General features: G+C 54.9%; 1 protein-coding gene across 5 annotated transcripts in view; it reads left to right on the forward strand.

Annotated features, from left to right (window-relative positions):
- The window catches only part of PEX11G (peroxisomal biogenesis factor 11 gamma), a 16,809-nt gene extending 12,331 nt beyond the window's left edge, over window positions 1–4,478 (forward strand). For 4 of the 5 annotated variants that reach the window (XM_048830564.2, XM_048830560.2, XM_048830558.2 and 1 more), the window contains 2 exons: window positions 81–1,887; window positions 3,731–4,478. In XM_048830564.2, the coding sequence (XP_048686521.1) occupies window positions 81–1,865 (1,785 nt within the window). In that variant the 3' untranslated portion in view covers window positions 1,866–1,887; window positions 3,731–4,478. The remainder of the gene's footprint in view (window positions 1–80; window positions 1,888–3,730) is intronic. The other variant, XR_012666090.1, reaches the window with a different exon arrangement.
- Window positions 4,479–12,932: the final 8,454 nt, after the last annotated feature.

The raw sequence follows: 12,932 nt of genomic DNA on the forward strand, positions 1-12,932 counted from the left end.
GAGCCGCCTGGGGGAGGCAGGAGAGAAACAGGTGGGGATTTTCTTACTGGAGCCCAGGGTCACGGCTGTTTTCCTTTCAGACTAGCTTTGCGACCATGTCCGTCAGCAATCACGAGAACCGGAAGTCCCGCTCCAGCTCCGGCTCCATGAACATCCAGCTCTTCCACAAGCCGGGCCATGCCGACAGCCTCCTGACCCAGCTCAACCTGCTGCGTAAGCGGCATCTCTTCACCGACGTGGTGCTGCGGGCGGGGAACCAAGCCTTCCACTGCCACCGGGCTGTGCTGGCCTCCTGCAGTCGGTACTTCGATGCCATGTTCAACGGCGGGCTGAAGGAAAGCAAAGATACGGAAGTCAACTTCCACAATTCCCTGCACCCAGAGGTCCTGGAGCTGCTGCTGGACTACATCTACTCGGCTCGGGTGCTGATCAACGAAGAGAACGCGGAGTCCCTGCTGGAGGCTGGGGACATGCTGCAGTTCCAGGACATCCGCGAAGCCTCGGCCGACTTTCTGGAGAAAAACCTGCACCCAGCCAACTGCCTGAACATGCTGCTGCTGTCATACGCCCACTGCTGTGAGAGGCTCTTGGAGCTGTCCTGGAGGATGGCGCTGGCCAACTTCACGTCTCTCTACCAGACCGACGACTTCCTGCAGCTGCCCAAAGACAAGCTGCTGGAGCTGGTGGAGAGTGAGGAGCTGGAGGTGGAGGACGAGAGCCTGGTGTATGAGGCTGTCATCGGCTGGATCCGGTATGACTTGCCGCAGCGGCACGGGGACTTGCCAGAGCTGTTGCGCTCAGTCCGTCTGGCCCTCCTGCCAGAATCTTACCTGCGGAACCAGGTGGCCGCCGAGGAACTGGTGACCAGCCACAAGCTGGGAGGGGAGATCGTGGCCGACGCCGTTCGCTGCAAGATGAAGATCCTTCAGAATGATGGGCTGGTGACGGGTTTCTGTGCCCAGCCTCGGAAGGTCAGCCAGGCCCTGCTGCTGCTCGGGGGCCAGACATTCGTGTGTGACAAAATCTACGTGGTTGACCGTCAAACCAGTGAGATAATCCCCCGCACCGACATCCCAAGCCCGCGCAAGGAGTGCAGCGCTTGTGCCCTCGGCTGCAAAGTGTACGTCACTGGCGGTAAGGGTTCCGAGAACAGCGCCTCCAAAGACGTCTGGGTTTATGACACTCTCCACGATGAGTGGGCAAAAGCCACGCCCATGCTGGTGGCCCGGTTTGGCCATGGCTCTGCTGAGCTGGACCACTGTCTCTATGTGGTCGGAGGCCACACAGCAGTGAGCAGCTCCTTCCCAGCTTCGCCCTCCGTCTCTCTCAAGCAGGTCGAACACTATGACCCCCAGTCGGACAAGTGGTCCCTGGTAGCCCCTCTCCGGGAGGGCGTGAGCAACGCTGCTGTGGTGGGGGCCAAAATGAAGCTGTTTGTCTTTGGTGGCACCAGCGTGAACCAGGAGAAGCTGCCCAAAGTGCAGTGCTTCGACCCTGGCCAGAACCGCTGGACGGTGCCTGCCAGCTGTCCCCAGCCCTGGCGCTACACGGCTGCCGCCGTAGTGGGCAACCACGTGATCGTGATTGGGGGAGACACAGAGTTCTCGGCCAGCTCCGCGTACCGCTTCCACAGCGACACCTACCAGTGGTCCAAATTCGGTGACGTGACTGCTAAACGCATCAGCTGTCGCGCTGTCACATCTGGAAACAGGCTCTATGTGGTAGGGGGCTATTGTGGGGCCCAGCGCTGCAAAACTCTGGACTGCTACGACCCCTCCTCCGACACCTGGAGCAGTGTCTCTACGGTGCCCTACTCCCTCATCCCCACCGCCTTCGTCAGCACTTGGAAATACCTGTCTGCCTGAGCCTCGCTCCAGGACTGGAACGGTAAGTCCTTACCCTTCACACTAACCCCCTGGGACCTCCCTGCTCCAGCAGGGCACAGAAGCAGACAGGTTAACCTTCCAGGCTGAGAGATGTTGGCATGGCTTCTCTAGCGAGGGCTGCCTGCTGGGAGAGGGAGCTCTGTCCTGGCTCAAGTTCTCTACCCAGCAGCCTCGCAGTCAAACCCCAGCTTTCAGACTGCATTTGCAGGTGACATGGAAGACCGCAACCAGTGAAGAAGGAAGAGTCCCTCTAGGCCGTAGGGTATTAGAGAGAGGAGGGCTGTATACATAACTGGATGGGGAGAATGCTCCATCTGGCATCTCAGCACTTCCCCAGAGTCCTATCCTATGTGAAACCTTTGGGGAATGCTGTTGGCAGATGGGATTTGATGTCCACAGTATGGGACAGCCCGGCTTGCTGATCACTACATTATCATGGGGCAACTCCAAGTCTGCCTGCAGCAAACGGCAGGAGCCCAAAGATAGAGCTGGTTGCCATAAATAACAGAGTGGTTTGTTTTAGCACAGACTCCTCACGGTGCCAGGATCAGTCTGCCAGGGACACTCAAATAGCAGTCACTTGTGGGGATAGGAGAGCCGGTGCTAGGCGAAGATTACAGCTGGGATTTAGTCCCAGTATGGCTTGTAATTGCATTTGTAAGACAAGCCCTGCCTACATATAAACACAGGGTCTCTTCCTTCTAATTATCCGCTGGTCCCATTCATGCCACTTACCTCCTGCTGCAGGAGCTATTAATTTAAAAAAAGTTGTAACAGGAATTAACCCTCTCTGGACTCTCTCTCAGTGGAGTTGGTGCCGAAGTGGGACAAATCGCGAGGCCTTTCATTCTGCTTCTCTTACCCGTGATCCTGTGTCTGGATGAGTTTGTTAAATACAGCCAAATATTCCCTGTACATAAGAATGGCCATACTGGGTCAGACCAAACGTCTGTCAAGCCCAGTGTCCTGTCCTCTGACAGTGGCCAATGGCAGATGCCCCAGAAGGAATGAACAGGCAGGTTATCATCAAGTGATCCATGGCCTGTCACCCAATCCCAGCTTCTGGCAAACAGAAGCTAGGGTCACCATCCCTGCCCATCCTGGCTAATAGCCATTGATGGACCTATCCTCCATGAATCTATCTAGCTCCCTTTTGAACCCTGTTATAGTACTGGCCTTCACAACACCCTCTGGCAAGGAGTTCCAGAGGTTGACAGTGCGTTGCATGAAAATATACTTTCTTGTATTTGTTTTAAACCTGCTACCTATTAATTTCATTTGGTGGCCCCTTGTTCTTGTATTATGAGAAGGAGTAAATAACACTTCCTTATTTACTTTCTCTATACCATTTGTGATTTTATAGACCTTTGTCATATCCCTCTTAGTCGGCTCTTTTCCAAGCTGAAAAGTCCCAAGTTTTATTAATCTCTCCTCATACGGAAGCCATTCTATACCCCTGATCATTTTTGTTGCCCTTTTCTGAACCTTCTCCAATTCCAATCTATCTTTTCTGAGAAGGGGCGACCGCATCTGCATGCAGATGTAAAATCCTGCGCCTTACAGGACATACCTTTTTGGATGCAGGCAGGCTTGCTGCAGAAGGCCAGGTTGAGGGGCGTGGACTCACCTTTCCCAGTGCTTAATTTGTAATGAAAGAGGTGCTGGAGCTTAAGCAATGTTTTTTTTACATTCATAACTGATGCAGCAAGCCCTGAGGTGCTGGGGCTCAGCCCTGGCAAGCCCTGGCACAAATTAAGCCCTGACCTTGCCTCAGTTTCTGTTCCCAGCAAATGGTTCTGGTTTCATTGCTTAGCGTTCTCACGACAACCCCTTCTGCGTTACAGGTTTCACCAGAAGCAGCGAGTTTCATGTTCCACTTCACCAGCTTCTCACTTCACCAAGAATCCGCACGCAAGACCTGGGCAGTAGAGCACAACCTGTCAATCATTGGGGTGCCCCACAATCCAATGGACATGGAACCCATCAGCACCAGGTGTGCAGGGCAGGACAGTCCCCTTTGGTGTCAAATAACTGGCTGCAAAGTCACAACGGTTTCGGAGGGCTTAGGATAGATTCTAAAGGGAGCTTGGTGGGCAAAGCTCCAGCCAGGCTGGCTGCCCGGCTCTCCCTTGAGATGCCGGTGTGGAAGGACAGATTTTCCATTCTTGCCCTTACATGCAAGGGATCTCCCAGCAGGAGCTGCGGGGATGTAGTCTGTTTCCTTTACAGACATTGTCACTTTTTTCAGTGCAGGCATCAGCCTAAGAAGGGAGGACCCCTTTGTGTTTCCCACAGCTGCCCCTGCACTGCCAGTCACGCATGCCGTCACCAGGATCTGCAGCACTTCGGGAGGCAGGTGGCTGTTTCACAACTGCGAGTGAGCAAACCAGTATTTCTGATGGAACTATTGTTCACTGGCAGGGACAGAGCAAGATTCCTAACCAGGAGCAGCTGGCCTCTGGGTTCTGTTGCAGCACCAGTGACAAGTGCATGAAATGTCTTAACACTTTGTCGACAGCCCGTGAGCTGGTTCTGTACAATGTTTTTTATACAGCAGCCCGGAGCTGCTTCAATAAACCCTAATAAAACCCACTGCCTCTTGAGCTTGTTGCCTAAGTAGGGTTCTTCTCTCACACTCGCCAGCTGGCCCCATAGATGGTGTTTAGCAGCAGCAGAGGGGAAGGGTGTTCTTAGAGCAATTGCACCGTCCAAACCTTGTGCTGATGGGACTGGCACCCACAGCATGTCCTGGCATGGACAGGTCACACATTCATCTTCCTTCTCTGATGGACTCAGGGGAAAAGCTCTCTCCCTCCTACATGCGAGAGAAGCTATTACCTGCCTTTCACACATAGTGCCTTTTCTGCTGGCTGGGCAGAGGGGAGGGAGGAGACGTGCTAAGAGCTAATGCTTCTCTATTGCAGTGCCACACTCCCGGGCACTAGAAGGAAATACAGCATTTAGGAGCTGTGCGAACATGGCTGCTCAGTGCCCTGCCAAAATCGCTTCTGGTTCCTTTTAAAATGTCTGTCTGCATTCAAGACGAGTGATTGCCTTGAACGGGCTTCATATGATCTCAGGCCATTCCTGTATCACGGGTGCCCCTGGGGCACTCCAGTTGGCCTGCAATGGAGGAGGGAACAAAAAGGCTGCCCTGGCTGCTGGAGGTGGCACCAGCTGGGAGGCTCTTTCCAGGGACAGCCGGCCCTCGGCTACACCGTGGACCTGACCAGGGTCCAAACCACCATTGCAGACAGCTGTAGGAATGCTCGAGCCCAACCCCTGGCATGGAATGCGAGCAAAACGTATTAGCCAACTGTGAGCAGCACGTACCAGTGCTTGTGACAAAGCCTTTCTCCCAAGAACAAGCACCTCTGCGGCAGGGCCTCGCTCAATGTCAGAGCGCCGAAGTAGCAGGGGTAGAACCCCACCGCCCAGGGCTGCCCCTTCCCACAGGCTGAGCTTTCCATCCCAGCTGCACAGCCTGGGGCTGGGTGGAGCTCTGACAGCTCCTGTTAAAACCCAGCTCCTTGCAGGACTCTAGTTTGCATCAGCAACCGGAGCCAGCTCCCAAAGGAGCTGCTGTGCTGGCTGCATGTGCAGAAGTGTCTAAAAACAGCACTGTTTGGCTGAAACTTCTCTCGTTTCCCCTCGCTTGGTCTCCTGCAGCAGAGTCAGCTCTGGGGCCTGCTGCCGCCAGCAATTTGAGTCTGGAGCTGCAGCCTGCTATGAAGATTTGGGCTGAAGTTTGGAAACACCAGAACTTGCTCACAGGAGGCAAACTGTACGTGCAATCCAGTGTCTGACTGTCGGGGAAAAGCGCCGTTTGGGTTTGAACCTTCATTTGTTTTCAGGCTGACAAGCTAAAAGTCAACATCACCGGCTGAGCCCAGCCCCATGGCAGGCAGAGAGCCTGGTGTGAAAGGGAGGAAGGGCTGCCCTTTGCAGGTAGAGCAGATGCAGTTTCTGCAAGCTCGTCCCCTGAGCCACAGTCTAGTTGTTAGGGCTCCTGCTGCCCGCTTGTGCACCAGGGTGCCTCTCCCCGTAACGTTTACTCACACTGTGTCTCCTCCTACGCTCCTGCTGAGCCTGCGGCACAGCTGGGGGGCCAGGCACAAGGTAGGGAGAGGAGCCAGCAGCTCCATCCGGGGGAGAGCCTGCTTGAAACGCAGTGACATGAGGGCTGCAGCTCTCTGCACCTGTTGGCTCTGCCATTGAGCAGTGCAGGCAGGCATGTACCAATGGTGTTTCACAAAGGGGGAAACTGAGGCCTCAGCTCACAAAGCCAGACAGCTGGAGAGCTGGGGCTAGAACCCAGCAGGGTTGCCTCCCTTTCCTTATCTAATCTCAGCTGTTACTGAGCAGGAAGTGTCTCCTTCCCCTTTAAACCAGCGGCTGCTTTCAAGGGGCAGGCAAAGTCCAACTTGACTCCAATAAGCTCAACATTCAAGGTTTCATTCATGGCTGTTTGTGTAGCCCCTGTTTTGTTCACACTGCCAGGCAACGGAGCTCTGGTTCTCAGCCACCTCCTGCCTTTACAACAAGAACAACATTGGTTTTGCTGCTTCAGCACCACTGAGTCTCCATCTGCTTCCTGCCCATGGCGCTGGGATGTTATCTGAGCTCTGGGCATAGCATTTTTCTTTGAGGGGCCCTTGTGCTGGAGCCTTCATAAGCGTCCGCGAGTCATTTCCCCGCCTTGCACTACCTTTAGAGCAAACTCTGCCTCTCATGGGGAAACGGCACCAGCTGCCTCCTCCGTGGCTGGATCCGTTTGCTCAGCAAAGGGCCCTGGCTGCTGTGTAGTAAAGACCAAGAAACTGCAGTGGGTTGCTCTGGCCTCCTTGCCATTCCGCACTGAGCACTGCCCTGCCCCCAGCTCTGCCCTCTCCCCGTCGAGTGCGGCTTCTAGTGCTACAGAGGGGACACCTGGGGAAGCCTTAGCCCCATGGCCCCCAGCCACATGCAACACAGACCCGCCTTCCTGGCTGGAGATTTCGGCTCCTTCGTTTGGCATCTGCACATGGATCCACTTGGGAGCTGGGAAACTAACCGTAACCACATCAGCACCTCTTAGACTGAAAGGGCTGCAATCCTTCCGCAGAAGCTGCAGATCCACTTCAGGGGCTGTTTGCTCACGGGAGCAGAAACCCCCCTGAACTAACCATTCAAGATTGAACACTGCTTGAACCAGACAGCCTTTGGCACTGGCAGCCACGGGATTTCCTGGGCACAGGCTCCCATGGCTGGGCGTGTGCCTCCCCTTAGCCAGACTGGTCACATAATTGGTGCAATGTTAATGTCCAGGCCTGATTGTACACAAAGCCCCAAGCAAACTGGACCTGACTTGCACAACTGTCCTACAGCGCAGTTCCAGGAGCCTCCAAAGCTGCTGCGGCTTCCCTTTGAGTCGGTTTCTTTGGTTTGCGTGATTGCCTGGAGAGGACCCTGGACATTCTGGGCTTGGCTGGGGACATTTAAACTGCTCAGCAGCACAAACCAGTTTGCAGACGTCAGGAAGGAGCAGTGAACATTTCAAACCAGCTGCCCTGTCTGACCAGCACCGTGTTTCCTCAGTCACCGGCAAGGCTCTATGATCTTATCAGCAGCCCAAGGATGAGCACGTTAATGAGCAGCCAGCCTAGGCCAGGCTGTTTCCAGCATGCTAACCAGCTACTGAGCAGTCACAGCCCATGCTGTGCTCAGCACAGACCAGCGGCCAAGCACTGGTGCCTCAGTGAGTCACCACCCAGCGGCTAGGCAGGGCACTGTGCCAGGCTGTGAACCTCGCTCAGCTGAGCACTCGTGTGCAGGTGGCAGCAGGAGAAGCAGGAGCTGGCCCTGCCCAGGACAGTGTTTCTGTTCCCCAGTCACACGACGGCCTGATAGCTGGGTTAGCCCAGGGACTCCCGGTGCCATGCCAGAGCCATGGTTCAGGAGGGAAGGCAGCCCTGGGAACCACCGGGGTCCATCTCAGCGATGAGCAGCCACAGGCTAATGAGTCCCCTCTTCTCCAGTAGCACTAAACCTCCCACAGCATTATACGGACTGGCTAGGAGTCGCTCTAGCTGGGTGGTTGGGGGATGGAGAGAGGCAGTGAGAGCAAGGGTCTGTTTCTAAGCAGGATGTTTATCGAAACCCCTCAACTGCCTTATCTGGAGCACTTCTAAGATCAAGGGAGTCCCTCGAGGCAGCTGCTGCCCAGGCCATGCTCCGGACAGGAAACAACAGTAAATATTTCATAGCAGTTATTGGCCCAGCCCCACCTGAAAGCCAAACTTGCCTGGCATGTTGAGCCAGTCTGCTCCCTCCCTCCTTCCCCTGTGCACGCTGCTCTGCTGGGCACAGAGCTTTACACAGCCACCACATCCCCTTGCGGGGACCTGCCTGCTGGGACTGCCAGTGTAATCCAAGCCCCGTCCACCAGCCTCAGCATGGAGAGGCCCAGGACAGAGGCTCAGGCCTGGCCCCCTGCAAGGGCAGAGCACAGATCCCGCTGGGCCTGGGTGTCCCCAGCACCATTGTATCGAGGCCCAGCACTCGCTGGCCCTGAGAATGGGCCTGGGGAATAGGAGTGGCCCCTGCTTTGACAACCAAGGCCTTTATGCTGCGGGAACCCAGATTGCTTGTGGGGCCCAGTAGGTCCTATTCTCCTGCCCCACCTTGCTGGAGAAGTGGCCTGTCCCTCCGGGCCCGGGACGTCCTACAACAGCTGTGCTGCAGCAGAATAGTGAGACCCTCACAGCGTGGAGACTGGCCTGGCCACCGGGCGCACTCCTGCCAAGCGAGAACAATGGCTGTACACCTCGCTGTCCTCGCAGCCCAGCCCTGTGACTTCATCCTCCCAGAGCCCGTTCCCCCCGCACAGCCTGGGAGCTGCACAACCAGATTCTTCAACACTGAGCAGGTGTCAGATACTAGACAGACCGACCCTCCCCCTGATGGCCACACAGCCGGGCAACTGGCATACATGGCCCAGTGTTCAGCAGGAAGTGGAGCCTGGCAGCTCCTCAAGTCCCTTGTGCAGCTGGCATTTGAAGGGCCAAGAAACCCCAGTCTGCAGACCAGCCCTGGGTCTCTCGCTTTAAATCCTGACTTTCAGAAAAAGCTGAGAAGCCACAGTCACAGAACCAGCAGCCGAGGCCAGGCTGAACTGAAAAGATTCGGGGAGGGAATTGCTCAGTGGTTTGAGCATTGGCCTGCTAAACCCAGGGTTGTGAGTTCAATCCTTGAGGGGGCCATTTAGGGATCTGGGGCAAAAATTGGGGATTGGCCCTGCTTTGAGCAGGGGGTTGGACTAGATACCTCCTGAGGTCCCTTCCCACCCTGAGATTCTAGGATTCACTGCCAGCCGGCTCTGGCGCATGGGGGGCCTTCCGACAGCTAACAGGCTGTCGCAATGGTGCCTAGTTGGGCCCCCACGCCGCACCTGGCCCAGGTGGCTGCAGTGCTTGGAACACGCCGAGTCACAAGCAGCAGCCTCGGTTAGAGAATCAAATGCTGAGGCAAACGTTCCCGCAATTCCTCCCCTTGGGTTCCCAGCTGCACCCTGGCAGTCGTCTCCTGCTACTGGCACGCGGGGGACATACCAGGCCAGCCCAGCTGCTCTCAGGCCTTACCTCCTCCTCAGGCTGGATGCCCACGTAATCCTCTCTGACAGAGCAGTAACGTTGGGACCTCTCGCTTCACGGCTGGCGAAGATCACGCGTGGCTCCATTCATTATCCATCGTCCTCTGCTGCCTCGTAAGTTAGGGGTGGAGATGTTCCTAGGACACTCTCCCGCTCCTCATGCTTAGTTCGGTCACAGTTACCCCTCCCCAAGAGGCCCTGTGCTGCAGCCACCATCCTGCTAGCCAAGGAACGCAGAGGATGCTCCTTAATCCTCACTTTGAAGAGTCTCAATTACATGCCTGGACCACGCCAGTAGTTACTGGGTGTATGATTTAGTCTTGTCCAAACATCCAAACGTGACTGAAGGGAAAAGAGCTTTCAGATAACCGGAAAGGCACCTGTCACAGAAATACTGGAACAGCGTCATCCATGCTGAGCTGGCCGTCACGCCTTAGGGGTACGCTGCCTGCCAGGCCCCCCTCCAAGCCCATGTCAGTACTGGGTGCAAAGTGTTCTGCTTCCTAAAGGGGAAACTCCCCTGAGCCAACCCTGGAAGACTGGGCTTTGTATCTGGAAGACGTGGTTCTGCTGAGGAGCTGACACTATGTAAACAAGATGGTTTCTAAACCCCAGCGACCTCTGGGAGAATTGGGGGGGGTGGGGTGGGGGGTAAATGGGGATTTGTGGATGTTATACATGTATTTGCGTGCACAGAGTTTATATTGGGTGAGAGAGTTCTTAAGTGGCTATGTTAGTACTCGCTTCGTGTGGGGCTGTTCTCTGTTATTCTTTGTGTCCTCTAACAGAGGCACGGAGAGAGGGAAAGCGACTTCCCCGAAGTCTCAGAGCAGATCGGGGGAGGGATGGGAATAGCCTCCCTTATTGTATTTACTGTTATTTTCTCTCTCCTCTTTTTGCTTTGATAATATTGAAACTTGATCCGCTGTGGAGCTTACTGAGCAGTTTAGAGTGAAACCTCCATCACCCATTTGAAATATTTGCGCTATCAAGATTTAGCTGTCGCCAGCCTCTGCTTCTGTCTGTTGATCTCAGCACTCTGGGGTAGTTGTGGTTACTTCATATTGCTTAATTTATATTAAGAATTAAAGAGACATCAGACTTTGTTTGGAAAGGGGTGACGTCTGCTACTGTCCAAGGGGTTAGGGGCAGGCCTGGCCCATCCCACAGCACCCTCCAGAGGATGTTTCAAGGTAGTAGTGTTACGCTCAGCTTTTTTTTAAGAAAAGCAGCCCTGGAACAGAATGCAGCTGGGCCCTTGTCTGAGATCCCTGTGACACTCCAATGCTGCCAGCTGCCAAGACAAGTCGCCCAAAGCGCTGGGAGGGAGGCACTTACCTTGCTTCGCCAGAAGAAAGCGCCTCAGGCATCCCCCCTTGTATGCTGAGAGCAGACTGGCCCACTCCTGGGGTAGGAAACTGGACTGGTTTTGATTTACAGAGGCGATGAAGCAGCATATTCCCTCTCTCAGCAGCACAGGATGGACCCACTGAGTGCTCGTCCTTCAACACCTGGCTCTCCAGTGGCGCACAGATGCACATGCAGCCGAGCCTCCCCCACACGAAAGGGAACATTCGCAGCAGGAAACTTGTCGCTCCTCATGGCTCAAGCGATTCATCCCTGGAGAAGGGGTGATGGTTGGGCTGGAGTTGAATCCGCATCAGATCTGAAATTAGCGAAGGCAGGTGGAGCTGCTGCCCTTGCTGAGGTGCTAGGTTTACTACTTGCTCACACGCAACTGGTTACAGAGTCCGGCTCTAGGGGAGACTATCAGGGAAAACTTAGAACAGAGCAGCTGTCCAGGGGCTTCACAAACTCACTCTCCCGTGAGGGGAGGCCAGGGCAGAAGTAGCTTTGTATTCATTTTACAGAGCAGCAATGGTTTGCCCAGAGCTGAGAACAGGCCCCTTGGGGTCTCCGTTCCCAGCCACTTGCTCTCACCATGGCCTGTGCTTTGTGAAATGGTTATTTGCCACTCCCCTGAGTCTCCCTTGGGCTTCAGTGAGTCTGTCGTCGCTGGCAGAAATATTCCCTTCCCGCTGCTGGACTGGCACATCTGCATGGCAGATGCGGGTGAGCAATTACAAGGGAACCACCAGCTGCATGGCTTTACGGCGGACTTTCAGCATGTGCTGCGGCCTGGAATTGGTCCCTCCTCCCCGGCTGCAGACACTTGCCAGTCACGCCATTGCTTCGGCACTGGTCTTTGGGTTTCCTGAGTTTTCCCATCCGCTTTCTCCGTGCTTGTCTCGTCCACCCCCAGCACTGCCCCTCTTCTCACCTCTCTACCCTGGGGTCTTTGCTGGGACGCCCCCACACTGCCTGCGGCATTGAAGCAGCGGCTGTAGTCTGTGCAGGTCACCCTGTCCATCTGCCCCCACCTCCCCGTTTCCCTGCAGCACAGACTAGACCCCTGCACGTTGCCCCATCTACCCACAACCTGCTCCAGCAACGGGGACATCAGCACTTCCGCGAGGCAGCTCCCTAGTCTGACTGGCAGCAAAATCCTAGTCAGCCTGAATTTTCCTTTGGCCACTGCTGGTTAGCTCTTGCTCTGGGAACACTGCATACAGTCCGGGCCTCCCAACTTGGTTATTAATCACCTCACACCCTGAGATTTAGTTGGGCAGGACTCCAGCACTGCCTTTTAATTCCAGGCATAAAGCAGCCCCCCCACCCAGCTGTCACCCACCAGAAACAGCAAAGCTCCATTTTCTGCTGCTGTACAGTATTTAAAAAAGAAATATTGCACTTTGGCTAGCTACCCAGACAAACAGGAAATGCATATAACAGTGACCCCCCAGTGGCCACTGCAGCTGAGCACCGAGAGCGCTTACCAGGGGGCCAGAATAAGCACAAATGTTTTGTCCTCAAGGCAGATGCAAGTCAAGTCAGGATCTGTTTACACGGCCTTTAGAGCTCCATCCTCTGAAGCATCACTCAGCTCTACCACTACCTCTGTCAGTGTTGACATATGCTGGGAAAACACTCGGGACCCTCCATCTAATATGAACTTTGAAGACCCACAACTTGAGATGCTAAGAACATTTCACAGGTGAAGCGTAGCTTCCAACAGAGATACAGCCCAGATCCCTCGATACCACTTTGAGATTGATATGATTTTACCGTTATTAGACAAATTAATCATTCGGAGTCTGCCACATTCACACACATGTATGCACATCTGGCCAAAGGTGTTCCTCAGCAGACTCCATATGGAATGGGGGGGACAGAAAATGCCTTCAGTCTGCTGGAGTCCAGGAACCCCCTGCTGCCCTCTCTCATTTTATCTGATCTATCCCGAGCCTCAATCCCCTGCCAAGGCCAAGGCTGACTGGGGCTTCCTTTGGAGTCTGTCAATACTTAGTGTTGTGAGGAGCTCCCCATAGAATGCGCATTGTCAGACCTGTAGCAGG

The sequence above is a fragment of the Caretta caretta genome, chromosome 25 (assembly GCF_965140235.1).
Source record: "Caretta caretta isolate rCarCar2 chromosome 25, rCarCar1.hap1, whole genome shotgun sequence".
In the NCBI taxonomy this organism is placed as follows: Eukaryota; Metazoa; Chordata; order Testudines; family Cheloniidae; genus Caretta; species Caretta caretta.